The 22016-nt window shown below is 37.4% G+C and overlaps 2 protein-coding genes across 2 annotated transcripts; both read left to right on the top strand.

Moving 5' to 3' along the window:
* The first annotated feature begins 1081 nt into the window (after nucleotides 1–1081).
* On the top strand, nucleotides 1082–11517 carry LOC113773540 (eukaryotic initiation factor 4A-15-like). The gene is made up of 18 exons (XM_027318178.1): nucleotides 1082–1367; nucleotides 1501–1535; nucleotides 1630–1728; nucleotides 2564–2634; nucleotides 3346–3391; nucleotides 3941–4001; nucleotides 4622–4675; nucleotides 4843–4923; nucleotides 5441–5480; nucleotides 5604–5716; nucleotides 5940–6050; nucleotides 6822–6938; nucleotides 7146–7232; nucleotides 8877–8917; nucleotides 9476–9571; nucleotides 9754–9860; nucleotides 10173–10603; nucleotides 10811–11517. The coding sequence occupies exons 1-18, from the start codon at nucleotides 1164–1166 to the stop codon at nucleotides 11444–11446; spliced, it is 2430 nt and encodes an 809-aa protein (XP_027173979.1). The 5' UTR covers nucleotides 1082–1163; the 3' UTR covers nucleotides 11447–11517.
* A 1909-nt stretch (nucleotides 11518–13426) lies between these two features.
* Nucleotides 13427–21778, top strand: LOC113773398 (diacylglycerol O-acyltransferase 1A). The gene is made up of 16 exons (XM_027318038.1): nucleotides 13427–14379; nucleotides 14682–14762; nucleotides 15000–15073; nucleotides 15222–15297; nucleotides 15454–15521; nucleotides 16070–16193; nucleotides 16635–16733; nucleotides 17949–18050; nucleotides 18154–18290; nucleotides 19009–19090; nucleotides 19240–19260; nucleotides 19783–19845; nucleotides 20295–20342; nucleotides 20480–20542; nucleotides 20788–20841; nucleotides 21262–21778. The coding sequence occupies exons 1-16, from the start codon at nucleotides 13885–13887 to the stop codon at nucleotides 21364–21366; spliced, it is 1692 nt and encodes a 563-aa protein (XP_027173839.1). The 5' UTR covers nucleotides 13427–13884; the 3' UTR covers nucleotides 21367–21778.
* The last annotated feature ends 238 nt before the right edge of the window (nucleotides 21779–22016 follow it).

Below are 22016 nucleotides of genomic sequence, written 5' to 3'. Positions count from 1 at the left end.
AGTGGACAAGTCTTCTTTTTCAGTACTTAAAATTTTTCCCCTAGTAAGCTCAGTGGCCACGGAAGGACTTGGGATTTAAGTCGCTCCTTGGACCGTAGATGAGGGTCAAATTTTACCTACAGTAAAAAAAAAATTAAGAGTAGTGCTATAACATTCTTTTGATGTAGTTGAATCTGTATACCCACTAACCTCTAACACAAGTTTCTTTAGATTCCTCTTCCCCTAGATTAGGATAGAGTATGTTATACAATGTATCGTTGCTGGAAAAAAAAAAAGCTCAAGTAACTTACTACTGCGTATTAAAAAAGAGTTTAAGAAGGGACTTTTACACATGAACAAGAATAGGGAAACGAAAACGGAAAAAAGAAAGCTTTGTACATGACAAATTCTTTATTTCAGTCGCTTGAGTTTTGGAAGAAATAAAAGAAATGATAACTAAAATGTATCTTTATCTGTCATCAAATATATATGTACCGATAACGAATATATGAAGAACAAAGTTGGCATAAAGAAAGTTTTTTTTTTTTTTAAAGTGAGATGGGTCGTATTTGAGATTTCACATTTATTCTCCATTTTTCCGAATTACTCAACGCATTCTTAGGAAAGAAATTTATTTATTTTTTTAATTTTTCTCACTCTCAACACAATTTGGAAGAAGTTTAACATATTGTAAATTTAACGTACTGCAAATACAATTTAAGGAGATAAATTTTGGACTAGAAAAAAAAATTTATCATTGACAATCTGTCATGACTCCGTTTGGATTGATCATTTTTTCAAAAATAAGTTTTTCAAATACAATGCTACAGTAATACACAATAACTCAAAAAATATCTTATTCATTTAATATATCAAATACTTCAAAAAAAATTTATATAGTAAAAATTTTTCATATACACTGTTACTGTTACAGTAAAATTTTTAAAAAACACCTCAAAAAATAGCGGGGAAGGTACTTTTACGCATGCCTAACATCTCCCGACTACGTAAAAGTCAAGGGAAAAAAATAGAAGTAAAATAAAATATGGCGAAACGATGTCGTAAGGCACAAAATTAATTAACGACAACTACGCCACCGAACCTTTGCTCCTCCCTGCTCCGCTGGTGATAACGGGAATGATCTAAAACCTCAAACCAGAAACTCAGAATTAAGAGAAAAAGTAATGGCGGCAGCAATAATGGACTGCACAAACTGGGATGAAGACGTCTACAGAGACTCCATTTTGCAGCACCGGGAAACTCTTTGTCGGACCGTTTTCCGAACCGCCTTCGCCCCAAACCCTGGTAATTCTAACTCAAATCCTGACGTCATCGTCACGGCCTGCAGCGACGGCTCCATCGCCTCTTACTCCATCTCTTCTTGCCTCGTAATCTCTCATCTCTCTTTCACGCTTGCTACATTTTTTTTTCCTAATTCGGTTGCATCCACCTGATTTTCATCTCATATGAATATAAGTGCGGTTTTGATTTTTCTTTTTTTAATTCTTCTTGTTGTGTTAGGGTTTGGGTTTTGGGAATGCTAGAGCTGCTCACAAGTAAGTGAGCACCGGAGACCGGTAATATGTTAGTGTTTGCTTTGTTTTTAAGTGATCTGGGTTAACTGGGCGTCTTGATTATTTTGGTGTGTAGTTTGTTGGTAGCGGAACCTAATTTTTTGATCCAAGGACATGAAGGCCCTGCTTATGATGTTAAATTTTACGGCCATGGCGAGGATTCTTTATTACTAAGGTAATTGAATGGAATTTCAGCTCCTCCTTGGTCTGTCAATTCAGCTTGTAAGCATGTCTGTGAGCTTTCAAATGTCATGTTGGATTACATGAAAATAGATGACTTAATTTTGTGGAATACGATGAGTCTGTCTGGTGTAACTAGAAATTGAGTTGTCAATTGTCAAGGGCTGACAATTGCATTTTTCACTTATTTTGGACTGTCTAAGCCTGTCTCTTCTTGTTCTTAGTATTTCTTTTCGTTCAATCAGAGTCAGTTTAGCCACTACTAGTTTGGTAACCTCATAATAAATTAAAGTTATGGCAACTGAACCACAGAGAGAGTGAGAGAGAGAGTGTCTAACTTTAGAGAGACAAGGACAGAGGAATGTGATTAGAAATATTCTATGAAACTGATTTTGGGCTGAGTCTGTCATATATACTTTAACAAGTTTGGTTTATCAAGCTGGGAATCTCTGTCAGCATATTAATTGGTTAAAAGAAACTTAAGATTTTCCCACTGGGATAATACTTTTGACTTGCATTTGCAATCAACTAAAATGGCACATGAAACTGGGACCTTTCTGAGGTTCTATTTGAGATGAATGCGAATTTTGATAATGACATGCTGTCAAGTACATAGATAGCCTATCTTTTTAATCCATCATATTTCACTATCTTATGCGCTTTATTTAAAGCATTGGTGATTAAGCATGATAATATTTAAACTGAAAGAATTTGCTATGTGCATGTGGTGGTGTACAAATGGATGTCTTTTATAGAAGTTGACTCCTGGGATTGTTACTACTGTGTCATGAGGACATGCAACAATTTTTACGTGGTGAAATGTTGTGCAGTTGCGGGGATGATGGTCGAATTCGAGGGTGGAAATGGAAAGAAATAGCAGATTTTGATGTGCCCGGGCAAGGTGGTCTGTTCTTAAAGCCATTGTTTCTTTGCATGCTTTAGTCTCAAAATGATGGAATATATTATTTTATACCTCATGGAAATCATTTTAATTTAGGCTAGTAAACGAGGTTGAGTATTTATTTCAAGTTTCCATCTTTGACGTCTGATGTACAAGGCTTTGGTTAAATGAATTGTCTACAGAAGATGGTACACTAGTCGACTAAAATTGCAAAATGAGTTCAACATGTTTCACAGTTCTGGGAACTTCAGTTATTGGATTGTCCTAGTTTTGAACTGTGAAAGAAAGATTTTAGTTTAGGTAATGCCTCTTCATAACAGAGTTTCAAATGTAGGATTACTAGAACTTTCAATCTTTAAATGCTAGTGGTAACAAGTAGAAAAAAAAAAACCTGTATAAACTTTGTCTGTAAATCCAGCATTCTACTTACCAAAATTTCACGGTACAAGTCTGCCTGAATGCCTCTCTGTCTGCAATCTGTTTATTTCTGACTAACCTTGGTTGCTGAGATATTCGCTTGGAGGATGTTGTATTGTTTTGGCTGGCTTGATTAAAACTTTTACAGTCAACATTTTAAGTTTCCAGATAGGAATGGTATTGAAGTAGGTCCATAACTCGTAATAGCAAGTATTTGCTGATCTTAAATCTTGTCTCCTCCTATATTATTCTTGGTTTCATGTACTTGATATCTCATCTGGTCAACTTTTGCAGGGGGAAATATGCAGCCAGTTATTGACTTCGTTAATCCTCAGCACAAGTTAGTCACTTTCAAACCTAGTATAGCACTGCACTGGGGAAATCCTTGTTGCTTTACACATTCATGTCAAGGATGTCCACAGTTTTTTGATATTCCACAAATTTGTGGGATTGAAAATTTGGTCCCTGACTTCATTTGATACATTTTGGCACCACTGATTCTATTTTTTCATAGTGTAGATTGGGTTGACAGCTTTTGACTTTAAAAACATGTTTTCAAATTTGGATGAGATAATGTGCTTTTAATTAGCTTTTGATACACGGTTTCGGTGCATATGCCCTTACCCATGCTAGAGCATGTTGCTTTATGTTTTGTTGTTGCATTATGTAGGTGGTCCAAATTAGCATAAACTACATGGTTTGGATGAATATGCCCTCACCCATGATAGCACTTCTAGTTCTCTGTTTCTGCCATTCTTGTGGTGTGTACATTTTTTTATTTAAATTTCTATTAAACATTGTCATCTTGGTTTTAGCATTATGCCCAGTATGCTAAGTTTATTTTTTTTTTCTTATTTTAGTTCCATCTTACATATTATTTGCTTTGCAGAGGTCCGTGGAGCGCACTTTCTCCAATCCCAGAGAACAATGCTGTTGCTGTTGACACTCAGGTTTGTAATTTTTTTCCTTATTTTGTCAAACTGCTTGTACAACAATTTTCCTGGAGAGCAGCTCCCTGATATATAAAAAGGAAGACAAAAAACAATAGAGTACAATAAAAATGACAACAGAAGAAAATAGCTCCATTGTTGCAGGTTGGTAAAATTAGTGATGTGACTTGCAATGTCCTTATGGATGATCCATCTTGCGATGAAATATCTTTATGGTTCTGATAATGCTGTAATGAAGTCATCAAATGCAGTAAGTCATGCTGAAGTCATCATTTTTTGGTTAAAGGATCTATACCTATGCAAATGATTTGAGGAACACAGGCTGTTAGAGTTAGAAGGGACACTGTAGATGACAATTACGTAGGGTTGAATGATTTTTCTCTATTCCTAGTGTTCCTTCCCTTCTTTTTCTTTTTGACTGTGACTATATTTTTGAATCTCTGCCTTTTAACAACCGACTAGGAAGTTCAGTTTTGTTAGCAGATTTTGATTTGATACTTTTATGTGTCCAGTTTCATTGTAAAGTTTGATTTTTTGCAGCTAAGCTTGTGTGATCTGTAAGAGTTTGTGTACTCTTATTCAGTCTGTTGATTCACATGGTTTTTCATTTGTTGGTATAGAATGGATCTATTTTTGCCGCTGCTGGTGACTCTTGTGCATATTGCTGGGATTTGGTATGTATTTTCTGTAGATGACTAATCATGTAGACCTTTTTCCTTTTTCATGTATTTGTTTGTTAATTGACACCCTTTGTTTCTGAACTTTGATTATCTTTGTTGCTTTTCTATCTTCGCTTTTAGCAAATGATTCAATTTTACTGAAAAGAGGTATATTGTACCAGGAGAAGTCTAAAATCAAAACAGTTTTCAGGGGTCACTCCGGCTATCTGCATTGCATTGTTGCCCAAAGCTCTCACAGTCAGGTCTAAATAATTTTTTGGTTCTCATTCTTAGTTTATGTACTTATTTTTTGTCATTTATTCTTTGGACTGTGTAAGAGGTTGATGCCTGGTATTGCCTTTTGTATAACCTATCGTTTCCTTCGGCATCTTATTGGTGTTATTTGAAAGAATTGGTTCTTTATTTTGTAATTTTTTATTCCACTGTTATTTTCTACTGTTCTCGTCTTTGCATAGTGTTCTTTTCTCGGTTGTGAACTCAGTTGCTTTAGGCTTCTGACTTTACTGCTACTCATGTCCAATCAAGTGAGAAAGTGATTTCCTCTTGGAAGTATTTCAACATGTATCAGTAGTGGTGGATTGTCTTAGGGTTTATATGCTGATATTCATGATTTATTTACACTGTTTAAGAAATTAGCCTAAAAACTTCATGTTCCAGTATTGATGCTGTAGCTGTATTCTTAAGTGATATCTCTATGTTTCATTTCCCACTTTGCTTAAATCTGTTTCTTTTTCTGCTTTCTTTCTAGTGTGTTTTCAGATAATCACTGGCTCAGAGGATGGGACAATACGAATATGGGGTAAATATGATTCTTAAAGTCATTTGTGTGCTTATTCATCTTTCATGTCCTGTGTGCTTATTCTCACTTATCTGTGCACTTTTTCCCCCTTCCTCTTCTCTTTTTCTATTGGTGTGAAAGCAGACTGCAAAAGTGGGAAGTGTGTAGAAAGAATTAATCCAGGGAAGGATAAGTCTTTGAAAGACGCCTCTCCAGATATCAGTTGCATTGCTCTCGATGATAGTGAGAGCTGGTTGGTAAGAACTCATGTAACACCTGATTTTAAGTTTTTCCCCATTCTGAGTACCTTTACATGGCATCTCTCTTTTCTGCATACCTGTATGCAATGTCTTGGGTATGGCCTTCTGTTGTAGTCTTCTTTTTCTTGACAAAATTAATTGAACAAAATTGGATAGTTTTTTTTGTTTGTAACGGAAAAGTTGCCCGCTACTCACTTGGATGTGCATTTACCCCCTGTAGGCTTGTGGGAGTGGTAGGTCATTATCTCTTTGGAATCTTCTTGCTTGCGAGTGTGTGTCAAGGATGAGCACAAATGCTTCTGTACAGGATGTTTCATTTGACAATAACCAAGTGAGTCTTTCGTGCTCTAAATTTATTCCATAAGCTCTTCTCCACTGAACTGCTTTTGTAACATCAGAATTTTCTGTTGTCAGAGGCTAATTTTACAATTGAATGTCTTTGATCATCTTCCTTAACAATGTGGTTCTTTTGAATTAACATGTATTTCACATCTTGACATTCTGCGATCAATAAAGTGCAGGTGCTTGGGCTTGTCTCTGAATTTATAAGCCTCAATAACTTGTAGTTTCTCATCTTTTCATATATTTCTTTGTATAACATCTTTCTTAAAGTTCTATATGTTGACTCAAAATGTTTGATTAGTGGTGGACTTCTAAAACTTGTCTAATAGGTTAAGTATACCTAATACTTTATTCAGACCTTTGACATCATCTACCATAACATTTTTTGGTTCTTCTTTTACGCGTTTATTTTTGACTCTCTGTCTTTTTGTTGGGGACGGAATTTCCTCCTAGAGTGTATCCATAATTCTTGATGATTGTCTGTTGGCGCAACTCTTCAGTCACATGTATCTCCTTCAACTGCAGTTTCAGTTTAATCCTGCTCTTCTTCTTTAATAATTTTACATCATTATTATGAATTGCAGCAGTTAGTGCGGGATGTTGAGTTGGACGTCGATGAAGATATTGTTATATCATTTCTTTTCATATTAGATGTGATCCTCTTTTGTCAGCATTTCAGCCATGCAAACCTTCTTCATTTCCTAGTATGAATTCTTCATCAATTAGTTTCATATGATACTCTTTAACCTTTGTATTTCAGATATTAGCAGTTGGAACAGAACCAGTGGTCAGCCGGTTTGACATGAATGGAGATACTATTTCCAAGATACAATGTGCTCCACAGTCTTCATTTTCTGTCTCTTTACATTCTTCTGGGGTGAGTTATGTTTCAGACTGCAAAACTACCTTGTGAACATTCTTGTATTCCATTCTGCTAATGGGGATCACTTGAATTCATGATTTGTGTTGGAAGTAAATAATGATAATCACTAACCACATGCTACGACTATTTTGTACTTCGAAGATTGAGCGCTGCATGGTAGTTAATTCTTTGCCTATACTTCCTCTTTTTAATTGTTCTCAGGTTGTCGCTGTGGCTGGTTATGGAGCATTAGTGGATATCATCTCGCAGTTTGGGAGCCACTTGTGTACATTCCGGTGCAGAGGGCTTTAGACGGCATTAGTCAAAGCTAAGTAGCGTGCACTGATGACTTACTTCCCAATATGTTGTGAAAAGTCTTATTTCTATCACATCCTTGCTGTCTGAGAGGACAAGGATCTGAGGAACAAATGATGAAATGCTCGCTTCCGTGGATGTGGAACTTGTGACTATCAGAAAATATTGGAAGCCAAATGGGGAATGACGTTGAGAAAGTTTTGGGCTTCTAGCATTTCCTTCATTACTTCTTGATTCTTACTCTGCCGTAATAGCACCTCTTTAGATGTTACAGTAAATAATTTGATTACTCAGAAAGAAATTTGGGAATAACAGAAAACTGGATGGTGAAAAAGAAAAACCAAACTAGCACACTACTACATCGGATTTCTCATCTTTTTCCTTTAACGGAATAGTTTTTTAAGTCTATCCATGAAAAACTTGCAAACTACTCGTTCATTAGACTGCAAGAAGTCACCGAATTGTACCTATGGATACCATTAATCGGCATGAATTGCGAGGAATATGGACAAGTCACAAAGGCCGCTGTAAGTTGGACGAGTCAGGTGCGGTAGTCTTGTTGGATGGTTTCTAATATGCCTTGCTATTACCAAAACATGCCAAGAGGTGAGGCTCGGACCCTTTTCAGGTATGTTGACTGCATGAACCAATGAAGGCTTGCTCATTACTTGTTTAGAGTTTGAATAGATTCTAATGCCCATCGTGGTGGACGGGGCTATACTGCATGCTGTAAGAGAGAGGCTTCAACTGGCTTTCTCAAAGCAAGATAATTGCGCAACGCCCAGCAGGGGCAAAAATATTCATGAAGTTGAGGAAAGAAGATACGGTAACAGGACGCTGACCGTTCCCCTGAGATATCAAAACGTATATACGTCCTTGGAAAACTATCTAAGTTTTACAAAAAGTTTCTGAAGGGATTTGCCCTACCTGCGAGTCTTTCAAACTAAAGGTAACTGCTTCAAACACCATACAAATGAATGCTGGCCCCTAAATACGACCGGCAGTGAAATCCTCTCTTTGCAACTGGTGGTTTGTTGAGCAGTCGCAGTGCCATTTTTCAGTTGAAAACTTGCCTTGTAAATTTTCCTACATAATCCCTCTCTATTTTAGGGAGATTCTTGCCAGAACCGTCTTCATTGTTACTAGCCTATCATCCAGTGTCCATGCATCTGAAAATATGGGACTAATGGGCCTTTGATTTTGATTGGAGACCTCAAATATTTTTTGGCACATGGAAACTATTTCAGGGATCAGTTTAAACTCAAAGAGAACCGTGGATGTTAGAAAATTTTCTTCTAAACTCATCATAGTTAGTAGCCACGTGCAATTTATGTAATGGGAAGTCCCATGGACAACTTCCACAAACTAAACAAAAAATGCTGACGCTTTCCTTTTCTAATCATCATTATCACTCGATACTCTCCCCTCTCCCTCTCCCGCTCTGAAAACTCCATGCTATAAGATCCGAGGAGTGTGGGACACACTCTCACACGCACACATACACACACAAAGGGCACCAAAAAAAAAAAAGGAACATACTTTGCAACTATCCAACATTTTTCTCTACTCCGACGAATTTCTGACACTATTTATCAATCGATTTCTCTATTTTGGGTGATATTCTATTTCTCTTTGCAGTGCTTCTTGTGTGATTCCTTGTACATTTCAGTGTTTGTGCTGTATATGTTACTACAATGATCTTCTAAAATAATTACATAAACATTGTTTCATTTGTTGCATGCAAGAGTTTTTATTTTCTTTTCTGTTTGGATTTAACATGGATGGATATCTGCTCTGTGCGAGCTGCAGTGGGTGTTGTGCAAATAATTAAGCTGCATTGTAAAAGAAAGATATGAAATAGGTTCTGGGATTTGACTAAGATGGTGATCCGTTTATTTCGTTCAAGGATCATCGGATCAGATTGAACTTGAATGACTAAATTGCAAAATGTATAAAGATACAAGTAGTAGATGAGATGCTGTCAGTTTCATGTTTATTTTCCAGTACTGGATAATGTTCTGTAATGATCAAAAGGTAGCTTGTTAAAAGTCTCAAAGATCATAAACAAATTACTTTTGAGGTTGACGGAAATCGTAGCTGAATTTTGAACTGGAATTCAGGGAAGGTAATATGAACTGAAACGAAATATCATGTCCGTAATTTGCTTTGGTTTACTGGTTTAATATATTTTGTTTTGAATTTGTGTTTTCTTGAAAACTATGGAGATGTTGATGTAGGTGCCTAACTTTTGAAAAATTGGCAGTCATGGCAGGTGTGGCAACAGATGGATCACAGTTTGATGCTCGCCGATATGATACCAAAATGAGTGATTTGTATGAACAACTTAATTTTTTCAATCATTCTGTCACATAATGAATTACTTACCTAATTCCTGAGAAAGATAAGATTTTGTATTTTCTTCAAATTCTGATATCCAGAGTTTCCAACACGATGACAGGGTAGGCACGTTCAACTAGATGCAAGTAAAATTTCTTTTGTTTCTTTGTGTTCACAGGCTTTCGGCTGATGGACAAGATTTCTTTACATCATATGATGAGGTCTGGGACAGCTTTGATGGTATGGGTTTGCAGGAGAACCTCTTGAGGGGCATCTATGCATATGGTATATCTCTTCTCAGCTTTGAACTCAAGATTGGTGCTTTATGTTAGTTGCATTGCTTGGTTTATTATCTTGCAGCCCATTTACATTTGATTCTCAACTCTTTTAGTGCCATAATTTCGTTTCAATTATATGGTTGAGGTAAAATATTGAATCATAGAGGTCTTTCTGGTCTCCTCCTTGAAATGTGTCTTGAAGAAGTGTAACTTTTTTCACATAAGCATGGAAAGTTCTATTTTACTTTTCCTTTTCCTCTTTGTTTAGTTGCTTGCCTTACCAGAATTGAGCGGGCACTGAAGTTGGTTGTCTATGTAGGATTTGAAAAACCCTCTGCTATTCAACAAAGGGGAATTGTTCCTTTCTGCAAAGGTCTTGACGTTATTCAACAGGCTCAATCTGGAACTGGGAAAACTGCTACTTTCTGCTCTGGTGTCCTTCAACAGCTAGACTATGGACTAGTTCAAAGCCAGGCTTTGGTTTTGGCACCTACTCGTGAGCTTGCACAGCAAATTGAGAAGGTTATGCGAGCGCTCGGAGACTACCTTGGGGTAAAGGTGCATGCTTGCGTAGGAGGAACCAGCGTCCGTGAGGACCAACGCATTTTGGCCTCTGGAGTTCATGTCGTTGTTGGAACTCCTGGGCGTGTATTTGACATGCTGCAAAGACGGTCCCTTAGACCTGACCATCTTAAAATGTTTGTGTTGGATGAGGCCGATGAAATGCTTTCTCGAGGTTTCAAGGATCAGGTATTCTCCTCTTTCTGTAACTGTATGTCCTCACAAGTGTAGATATACTGGCTGCAAGTGATATATGTCTAGGAGTTAGTAGAACCCATTTTTTTCATCTATAGTTAGACACTACTGTCCATATTCATATTGAAGTGCAGTAGACAGAGATCAAGAACCGCTACGGTTAAGTCTTGTTGAACATTTTGTTTTCACTCTTGATGCTAGATCTATAACATTTTCCAACTTCTGCCTTCAAAAGTCCAAGTTGGAGTTTTCTCCGCAACAATGCCTCCTGAAGCGCTCGAGATAACGAGGAAATTCATGAATAAACCTGTTAGGATCCTTGTCAAACGTGATGAGCTCACACTGGAGGGCATAAAGCAGTTCTTTGTGAACGTTGAAAAGGAAGAATGGAAGCTCGAGACGCTTTGCGATCTGTACGAGACCTTAGCCATCACTCAGAGTGTAATCTTCGTGAACACTCGAAGAAAGGTCGACTGGTTGACTGACAAGATGCGTAGCCGGGATCATACGGTCTCTGCCACTCACGGTGACATGGATCAGAACACTAGAGACATAATAATGCGCGAGTTCCGTTCTGGTTCATCTCGTGTTCTTATTACCACGGATCTTTTGGCTCGAGGCATCGATGTCCAACAAGTTTCCCTTGTCATAAACTATGATCTTCCGACGCAGCCTGAGAACTACCTGCACCGCATTGGACGCAGTGGACGGTTTGGGAGGAAAGGTGTTGCCATCAACTTCGTGATGAGAGACGATGAAAGAATGCTCTCTGACATTCAAAGGTTTTACAACGTAGTAATTGAGGAGCTGCCATCAAACGTTGCGGATCTTCTCTGAAAAAACTCGTTTAGTTGAGGAGCTGCAAAAGTTTTCTAATTGTTCTGACAATTTTCTTTGGGTTTTATATAGTCAGCTAGTGCAAGTTAGAGCAACTTCATTTGCAAACAACTGCTGCTCATCTTAGTCGCTGCATCAGCTTAGGTCCAAAGCACTCCGCCCCTTTTTTTTAACTTCTGGACTTTGATTTCGGCTATTACTTAATAATAATATGCTTTTACTCAAAACTTTAGCAGATGGGTCGACATCGAATTAAATTTCAGTTTGTGTTGCTGATGAATGAATTCAAATTCAGATACAACATACAATTGGTCCGAGAGCACTGACGTGAGGTTGGATATAATGGATGATTATTTAGGATTGTTTGCTGGAAAACCCTTAGCGCAGATTGTTTGACTAATTCTGCGTCGAGAATAGGAGGAAGAAAGAAACCCAAATTTGAAACCTTCAGACTGCGGAGAAAGTGCGGAACTCGGGAACTCAGCACGTATTGCAGGACGGGTAGAGTACCAGCTGGGTAACGTGCCTGCCATAAAGAAATTGATCAAGAAAGATAAAATGACCCTACTAGCAGTATTCTATTCAAGTATTCTGTTCAACTTATCGTTTTTTTAGATCGAGTGGTTTGACCAAAGGTGGGTCACGTCTTGCAAAGATTGCTTAATCTTTAAGATTTCATCACTTCTTGAAACCATACTCCACAGCTTTTACTGGTTTTCTAAGTCACCACCGGCCAGACAGGGTAAACATCATCGTGTTTCATTTAAACAACCCAGAGGGATATTCTTCAGAGCTTGTTGAATATTCATGCATGAGAAGTTCTAAGACAGACAATAAGATTTCATCACTTCTTGAAACCATACTCCACAGCTTCTACTGGTTTTCTAAGTCACCAACGGCCAGACAGGGTAAACACTAAACATCGTGTTTCATTTAAACAACCCAGAGGGATATTCTTCAGAGCTTGTTGAATATTCATGCATGAGAAGTTCTAAGACAGACAGACAATGCTGGCAAAAATGAAAGAAAATACAATAAGAAAGGAACCATGCGTCCACGCAGTTAGATAATAATTTTGCCTAAATGATGAGCATCTTTGTTCATCTAGGCTGGATCATGTTTTTCCACTTAAACAATAATAATGTACTGGTGTCTAGTTTTTCTTTTATTAGACTCGAATTTTTTCAGGTTTTAATTAATCAGATTTAGAAATTTTTAAGTCTATTCCACAAATCTCGCAATAATATCTATGCATAGATGTTTGTGGGACTATAATTATTTTATCTGATTTTTAAAAACTTTATACTAGTGTTACTTCTATGCAGGATAGGGCTACCAAACGAACCGAGTCGAGTTGGGATTTGGTCTAATCTAGCTGAATTTTAATTTAATTTTATCGAACTCGATCTCGATCTCGACGAAATGACAATTTTAAAGGTTAAGTTCTAATTATTTTATTTTTAAAAAATAAATAAAATAATATTTTTTAATAAATAATAAAATATTAAAAATATATACTGTATATAATTTTATTATTAAAATAATATATATATTTGGAACTTGCGAGCTGTCTCGCGGACCAACGAGTTTAATATTTTAAATTCAAATTTCACTCAATCAACTCGAATTCGAGCTTAAGTCGATCGACTCGAACTCGACTCGAATTCATTCGCAAGCAGCTCGATTCATTTACAGCGATCCAAGAAGGGTTTTGATGGAATTGAGTACCAGTACCACAGGGTCTAGGCCCCAATCCTTTCTGCATCGTAACCTGAACTAACGTAACAGAATATATGTAAGCGACCTGTGCGGTGGTCCAATTCCAGAGCGACGCGGTCTCCGTCAGTCACTGACCCTGTCATCCTGACCTGTTTCCTCTGGGGTAGGCCACGCCGCACCTCTTGTACCGTCCTTCTTTATAGTTTATACTCCAGCATAATATAAACTCACTATTTAGCATCCACTAATTAAAATGAAAAATGGAAAGAAAATAAAACACGCAGACACACAGTCAAACGCACCCGCCCGTCAGAAACTTCCAAGCGGCGGCTCCTTCTCCCGTCGGCGTTCGTCCCCACTTTCTCTCGTCACCATTTTCTCCTCCCACGGGAATTCCCTTTCACCAAAACACGCACACGCTCTCGCTCTCTCTCTCTCTCTCTACCAACAATCTTCAGTAGTATATAAAATTGCTGCATGCAATAGAGATATTCCAATTGAATACTGTTGCTCATTTACACAAAAACAATTCCACATAAATATAACACGACCGCTTCAATTTTCTTCTCCTTTACCAATCACACTTTGTCGTTTCTAGACTTTTCCCCCAATCCTTCTCTCTCTATATCTTTCTACGGAGTCACGGAAAGAGAGTTTCCTCATCTACAACAACATCCGCATACATAAATTTTCTCCGTATACAGCTAGAAATTTTGGAAATGGCGATCATGGAGTCGCCGGAGATTGTGGTTGCAGCGACGGCGACTACGACTACGACGATCTCCAGCGCGGAGAATAAGGAGGAGAACTCGAATTACGATCGGAGCGGTTCTCTTAGGAGGAGGACAGCGAGTTCGGTGGTGGTGGAGGCTGTCGCCGCCGCCGCGGCGAAGGACGTAGTGAAGACTCCTGAGTCGGATTCGGACTTGGACTCGAGTTCCAAAGGGAACTCGACGGATGATAATGAGGAAAGGAGTCGAAGTAAACTGGTGTATGGGAGTAGTGGTGGGGTGGAATTGGTGAGGGAATTGAGCAACGCAAAGGATGATAAGGACAAGGTTGGGAGTGGCGAAGGCAGGGGAGGTGGTGGTGGTAGTGGTGGTGGAGTTGAGTCGTCGTCATCGTCGTCGTGGAAGTTTGCTTACAGACCTTCTGCGCCGGCTCACCGGAGAATCAAGGAGAGCCCTCTTAGCTCTGACGCCATTTTCAAACAGGTTTTCAGCTGCCTCACTAATTACGCAACGTAGATTACATTACACGTGTAATTAATCTAAAGTAGCTAGATTTACTGCTTTGTTATGTGATACGTAAAGTATACTAGAGTTGAGCTCTGTGTACAGAATTCACAGGTTCTATTGATTTGGCGCTTATGGCTTGAAATTTGAGTATTTGAATTCTATGCAGCGGTTAATCTTTTTTTTTAAACTATTTGATTTTTTTCTGAAACCTTTTCTTTTCCGTAAAGTTTTCAGTAGAATGTTGTAGTGCAGGGCACTCATTGCAATTTTTGTTTCAGAGCCATGCGGGTCTTTTCAATCTCTGTATTGTGGTACTTGTTGCGGTAAACGGCCGGCTTATTATTGAAAATTTGATGAAGGTGTGTGACTACTTCTGGCAGTTATGCTTGTTAATTAACGTTACATTTTTTCTGACACATATGAAGCACATTAGCAGTCCTCAGTGCAGACTTTATTGCATTCTACCGTGTAGCAACAACAGATGTTTATTAAGCAGTACTAATTTAGCACTAGCTTGTATATTCTGGCCTGCCATCTATTTGAGAGTTTTGGGTTATATTCATACCATATTGACTGCGTTCTTAATATCTTTACAGTATGGGTGGTTAATTAAGTCAGGTTTTTGGTTTAGTTCGAGATCACTGGGGGATTGGCCTCTTCTCATGTGCTGGTAACTTTACCCCCCGACTCTCTTTTTTTGCTTTTGTTAGTCTCCTCCTTGCCAATTCCAAACACTAGAACGGCAAAGAGTTAAGGTTGGTTTTTTTGGGTTACATATGTGAGCCTAAATACTTATTTCCTTTTCTGGTATCTTGCAGTCTCAGTCTTCTTGTTCTCCCGCTTGCGTCATTTTTTGTTGAAAAATTGGTGCAGAAAAAGTACATTTCTGAACCGGTAAGTTTCAATTTCTATTTTATGTTGGATCATCACTAGGTATTTGTAAATGGTATGTATCTGGATTTTGTATGAATGTAGTTGTTTGTTATTTTTGCTTTCTCCTTTTTTTTCTTTTTCATCCTGACATTGAAAGAAATGGGCTAAATTTTGCAGGTGGTTGTCATTCTACATATCATAATAAGTACAACTGCGATTCTGTATCCTGTTGTTGTCATTCTAAGGTTTGTTATCAACTTATAGCATTGTGACTGTGTATGGTTCTTTATTTCCATCAGGTCCACCATGCCAGTTCAAAGAAAAATGATGTAGAACTGCTTTTATACATTTTGCATTACTGTTTTGGATAGTTGTGAGATATGTTTAAGAGCAGTGACCATAATTTTTTTTTCTAAAGTTCTAAAATAAATTACTGAATGTGTCAAGATTTGCACACAAGTTGATCTCTGATTAATTATGAAAAATGTATGTCAGGTTTTGACAACTAAAATGTGATTTCTTTTCCTTTTTTTTTATTAGTCTTGAAATCAATATTAGGTTGAATAGCCTTGGTTGCAACTTTTTGCTCTACTCTCGTCTGTCATCTTCATCATGGAGGTGGAAACACAAGAAGCATAAAATATGGAAAATGACTCAGATGTTTCTCTTTACTGCAATATATACTTTGTGGCATTACTTGTTAACATGGGAGATGGGAATATTATGTCAAACTGGGCATTTGTTTGTCGCAATTTTAGTCGTGAACTATTAATCAGAGGTTTGAAATGCTCAGGTGTGATTCTGTTGTTCTCTCGGGCGTGAACTTGATGTTGTGTGCCTGCGTTGTGTGGTTAAAATTGATATCCTATGCGCATACCAATTATGACATGAGAGCAGTTGCAAAGTCACTCGAGAAGGTATGAAGAACACACTCTTTTCTGTTGGTTGATTATCAACTTTTGTCGAGTCATTTTGTCAATATTTCCATGGATAATGTCAGACCCTATGTGGTGGGAAATTTGGTGGTGAAGCTTAAGAAATTCTTTCTTGGCATATCATATATTATTTTATGCTTTCTTTCTTTCACTTCTGCACATCTTGCGTCTGTTTTGTGCTTTCAGAAGTTAATTTAAAATTTTTGGATGGACATTTTGTATGTAATTATTCTCCAGATAACTTTTAACTTTTTGGGCCATTTTGTCAATAGTGTAGAAATTTACCTACTGATTTTTGGTTCCTAATTAGAGGACTCCTGAAAACTTGAAGGTGCAAAATAAATGAGTTTTGCGCCAAGTTCTTGAGTCTAACATTTTTAGAAAGCATAAGCCAGTTCTTTTAAGCTCCTTTTCTAATGATAGGGGGAAGTCTTGCCCAACTATTTGAATACGGATTTCAGCTATGATGTGAGCTTTAAGAGTTTGGCATACTTCATGGTTGCTCCAACATTATGTTACCAGGTAAACATGCTCTAGCCCTGTCTAATTTATTTTAACATTTTATCTCCTGTTGGTATTCTATTGAGATTTTTAGGAGCATATGGACTTGAATTAACCTATGAAGTCTGGAATGTCTTCATTCATGATGTTTCTAGAGAGATAATTTTGCCACATTATTGTTTTGAGATCATGACCTCTATGTTGTAATGTGCCAGTGAGGAGCTCTCGGTTGTTGATGTGAATATGGTTAGGATTATGATGTGTGATGGGGTATGCAAAACTATGTAATCTTTGTTCTGGAAAGGTGTCATCTTGTGTCATTATAGTTAATTTTTTTTTAAATTCTACCTACAACTCAGCGAAGTCTATCTTCCAATATATGTTATGCATATACAAGTGATCACCTACAAAACAGTGGGAGGCTTTGTTGGTCTATTTTGGTTCTAGGATACTAATGCAGATTATGCTTCAATCAATAATGGAAATGGAGCCTAAACTTCCAATGGATGTACTGCTCACCATCTCAAGTTTGTACAAACTGCAAACTTCTGATCCACAGAGGCAATGGAGAATGTTGTGGTCACTTTTTGTGTGTTTTCAGAGATGCTTTCATTTTATTCTCAACCTTTATAAATTTTCCGTAAGTAATCCTTCTCAACCGTAGAGGCAATCAAGTAACAATGGGTTTGTTAGCCACTATTACCTAATTTTGGGTTTCTTCTTTGAAGGTTAAACATGCGGCTTAGGAGAGATTGAGATTATATTCTATCTTGTAAGCTGCTGCTAGGTTGAATGTGTGCAAATTACTTTTGGCCTAAGTATTTTGGTTTAGCTATTGTTCATACTAGGATCTGATATGGCATTTAGTTCATTGTTAAAGAATTAAATGAGGAGAAAAAGGAAAGCAAATCCATTAGTTTGGTTCTTGACTTATTTAATTTTGAAAAAAGCTGGTTAAGGTAGTTGATGTTCCATGCTATGTGTTGATAAAAAATACTTTCAGAGAAAAATTTCTTTGCTAGGTGTGAGCTTCATCAAAAGATTTATATTGGTTGTATTCAATGGTTTACACAATGTTATTGGGAAATTGAAAACTCTCCTGTGTGCATTTTCATTTATAGAGAACATTTTTTTCCTATTCAGTATAAAGTCATTAAGTTCCTAATTACTCTAGCATTGTTGGTTTTAGTGGTGAAATTTTTTGATAAGTCTATACTGAGAAACTGTCGTTTGCAGCTAAGCTATCCACGCACAGCTTACATTCGGAAAGGTTGGGTGGTGACTCAACTCATCAAGTTGGTAATTTTTACAGGTTTTATGGGATTTATCATAGAGCAGGTAATTTTCTGTCTTCTTTGTGGGAAATTTGGTTCTTACCTTTTTTCTTTTTTTGGGTTCTTCTTGTGTAAAACTCAGCTGACAAAGTCATATTATCATGCAGTACATCAATCCAATCGTGCAAAACTCCCAACATCCTCTGAAAGGAAATCTTCTATATGCGATTGAAAGGGTCTTGAAGCTTTCAGTTCCAAATTTATACGTTTGGCTCTGCATGTTTTACTGCGTTTTCCATCTATGGTAAGCCATCTTCTCTTTAATAAATTAGTAGAGAACTTTTTCCCATTTCAATCTTTTTGTCCAGTCCAGTGCCGTATGAGGAGGATTCTTATATGGGTAAGAACCTGATTTATATGCTTGACACTGTATTTATTTTTGGGTGGGATTTGAGGGTTAGGGGTTGGGTCATGGGTGGGTGTCCTTGGTCATATGTAGTCCTGATGTCAGTATGAAGTCACGTAGTTGAAGAAAGATATAGAGAAGATACGTGGTGCTTTATCAGTTAAAAATTATGAGATTAGATACACAATCTTTGGAGGTTGACAGTCTACTGGATTTAAGATCAATGTTCTTTGTCATAAGAAAATGACTAAATATCCTACCACATGGAAGTGATTGTGTTAGCTTGATGTTGAGTCATTCACCATTTTCTTTGAGGCTTAGCTGTGGAAACTGGTTGGTATGTATTAGCAAAATTGGGAAAGGAACGACAGTATGAATGAATTTGCATAATCCTTCTTTCATGAAACAAAAACGGAAAAAGGCTCATACCTTGAACTCTATTTTGGTGGAAACAGAAGATTAGAATGAATGTGATTCCAAAAACAGAGAACTGGTTAGAAGATGATATGGAATGATTTGATTGTCTCTCTTCCTCTGGAGATGGAGTCCATGTTTGTTTGCCAATCATCGTTATCCTAGCACTTGACTCTGATTATAATTCTGTGACATCATATAGGTTAAATATACTTGCTGAGATACTGTGTTTCGGGGATCGTGAATTTTACAAGGATTGGTGGAACGCAAAAACAATAGATGAGGTAAACTTTTAGAAGACTTAAATATGATCTTTATGCTGTTACTTTCCTCTTTTACATTTCTCATTCCAATTATCTTAGAACTAATTAGAGATTTTGTTTTGTTCTCCCACCATCAATTGAAATGGTTGTCCTGCTGTGGCTGTTGCTAGTATTGGAGAATGTGGAACATGGTATGTAATCTTCTAGAATTAGTTTCAGATTTGCCTTTCTGAGGATGTTATTTTTTTTCTTTATTTGCCTTTTCCTTCTGTGTGCACATCTATAGCAGTCCTGGTGGATTGAAGACTCTGTTTGTATCTTCATGTAATGACATGTATAATGCATCACAAAGTTTAGCTTATAAGAAAGTCCTCATTTTTGTCTTGCATTTTGTTTTGTTGAATTAGGAGGTATGTTTTTACGCTTTCTGTATAGAGTATCTGCATTTCTTGTGGCGCATGCTTATGTTTTTTTGGCTGCACAAAATGCCGTTTGAGTGTGTTTTAAGCTAAGTGCCGGCTTTGCTGGTGGGGTTTGCAGTTACTCGGGCTGTTCAGTAATTCATACTCTTTCATAAAGGAGATAGATGTTGTAAATGTTCTTCTTCATACATTAGATTCTTGTCATTTCTGTTGTTGGCAGATGCAGTTTTACCAGTATTTTAATATATTTTTGTTGTAATAATTATTGCTTAAAACCTTTATTGATTGCAGCCTGTCCATAAATGGATGGTTCGCCACATTTATTTTCCTTGCTTGCGCAATGGGTTACCTAAGGTAAAGTCTCCAATTTCAAGCTGCCTAATGTATTGAGTTTGTTTGTCCTCTTGTCTTCTTGGAAAGTTGATGCTTGCTGAGTAGTTCAATGGTTCCAATGAACTATTTCAAGCTTCAAAGAACCTTCCAACTCTTTTACAAAGTTTATTATGGATAGTTTAGAAAGACTAGTAGTTAAACAATCAAAGAGAAAAATAAAATTGGTAAAGTAATAGGTAGTTCACCTAGAGCCCAAAAATGAAAAAAGAAAAAAGAAAAAGAAAAACAAGGGCAGTTATTCATGCAGGGGTAGTATTGGAGAAGATAAAAATGTTACACCACACATCTGCTTGCTCTCCATTTATTAAAGTAGTATGAATGGACATCCTTCTTTCCTGTTCCACATTAAAGGTCCGCTGTAAAAATGAAATTATTGTTACTTAGATTTAATATTCATCTTTTTGTTGCAGGGAGTTGCAATACTCATTGTGTTCCTTGTTTCTGCTATCTTCCACGAGGTTGGTGCACATTTACTTCCTATATCTTGCCAGATCCATAGATATCGAACATTTTTCATTTTTTTTCCTTTTTTTATTAACATGTAAGCAAATAATGCATGGAACTTATGATGACTGCGCTTTGTGCTCATTGGCAGCTGTGTATTGCTGTTCCATGCCACATATTCAAGTTTTGGGCATTCATTGGTATCATGTTTCAGGTAAGAGAACCTATCTGTGCATCTGCAGAAAGACTTGACATGATGTAATTAATAGTGTATTTCACAGTACAGGTGGTAGTATGTACGCTGTATCTATTAGACATCTTTCTGTATTGAAACTTTCATTCATATGTATTCTGCTAATTTAGTTTCCAAGAAGCAGAGATGACCCAGATTATATATGGCATCTGTTTTCTCTTTGTTTCCAGCAGGAGTAAGTTTTTTCTCTCCCCTCTTTTGGACAGGTTCCTCTGGTTGTATTGACAAACTTTTTGCAAGCCAAGTTCAAGAATTCGATGGTAGGTCTTTTTAATATTGGATTCTTGTAGCCTATGATTATCTGTAACTTGTGTCTTGTATAGAGCAGTTGATGATTGTGTGTGTGATTGTCTTTTGTTCGTCTTCTCTGGAAGTAAGTGCAAGTATGAGTCTTCGTTGTCTTTTGTTCATCTTCTCTGGAAGTAAGTGCAAGTACGAGTCTTCTTTGAGTTATTACAAGCATCGTAGCTTCGTACCAGCCATTAAGAGCTATGTTTTAGTATTGTGGCTAAGAATCTTCAACTTTTCATATGCACAACCTGTTCGTGCTATTTTATGCTATAATCCTTGGACTCCTGCAGATACAAATAAAATGTACAAACAAAAGAAATTTTACCTGTAGTTGTTCTTGACACTTCTCATTAAGATGCCTGTGGCTGATCATATCCTGTTTTATCCAGGTGGGGAATATGATATTTTGGTGCTTTTTTTGCATTCTTGGTCAACCCATGTGTGTGCTGCTTTATTACCATGACTTGATGAACAGAAAAGGTAATTCAACATAGCCGGAAAATTGTTCGCCGATGGAGCGGGGACTATCTGGATTCCAGCTGTCCTGGGCTTTTACTAGTGTAGGTGCATACCCGCGACTGTACTTGGACCATCTGCGTCTGCAATGCAATGTCGCCTCGCGTGATGTGTTGTTCCGTGCATATAGCCATAGCATATTCGGACCCTTCTGAATTGAGTTTGGGCTAACAATTTTGGTACGAAATGTAATGCGTGTGTAATGTGTATCAGTAGCAGCAAGCCGGCAATGATGTATACATTGACTGTTTGTAAATTATCCAATTTTTCAGGTCCATGGTAATATGTTGTGCCGTCAAGCTCTTGTATAAGTTACCCGTTTCTTTATTCCATTTATTTTGGTACAATAAAAATTTGGGGCACCTGTGAATTTGGCCTCAGAATTTATTACTCCTTAGGATATCTTCTTCTGCTCGGGGAGTCTACGCCGCCAAGTGGTGGTCTTTTCTCCGAAAAGTTGGGTCACCCACCGGACACTTTTACTGCAAGTTGCCTGGTTCGATCATAATGAATAGAATACTGGCTATTCATGGTGCGTACCAGGCCAAAAAAAAAAAAATTTTTTTAAGAGAATGGTCCTATCTATGGCGCGTTCTTTATTGTAAGAATCCGTGGTATTACGTGCTTT

The sequence above is a fragment of the Coffea eugenioides genome, chromosome 6 (genome assembly GCF_003713205.1).
Source record: "Coffea eugenioides isolate CCC68of chromosome 6, Ceug_1.0, whole genome shotgun sequence".
Taxonomy (NCBI): Eukaryota; Viridiplantae; Streptophyta; class Magnoliopsida; order Gentianales; family Rubiaceae; genus Coffea; species Coffea eugenioides.
This window is presented reverse-complemented; position numbering and strand designations above follow the sequence as displayed.

Coding starts and splice junctions, on each gene's coding strand:
- LOC113773540 (XM_027318178.1), top strand. CDS start 1,164: ATGGCGGCAGCAATAATGGACTGCACAAACTGGGATGAAGACGTCTAC. Junction 1,536..1,629: donor AATGCTAGAGCTGCTCACAA/GTAAGTGAGCAC, acceptor TTTGGTGTGTAG/TTTGTTGGTAGCGGAACCTA. Junction 6,051..6,821: donor TTTCATTTGACAATAACCAA/GTGAGTCTTTCG, acceptor TTTGTATTTCAG/ATATTAGCAGTTGGAACAGA.
- LOC113773398 (XM_027318038.1), top strand. CDS start 13,885: ATGGCGATCATGGAGTCGCCGGAGATTGTGGTTGCAGCGACGGCGACT. Junction 15,522..16,069: donor CCTGTTGTTGTCATTCTAAG/GTTTGTTATCAA, acceptor TGAAATGCTCAG/GTGTGATTCTGTTGTTCTCT. Junction 18,291..19,008: donor TACTGCGTTTTCCATCTATG/GTAAGCCATCTT, acceptor GACATCATATAG/GTTAAATATACTTGCTGAGA.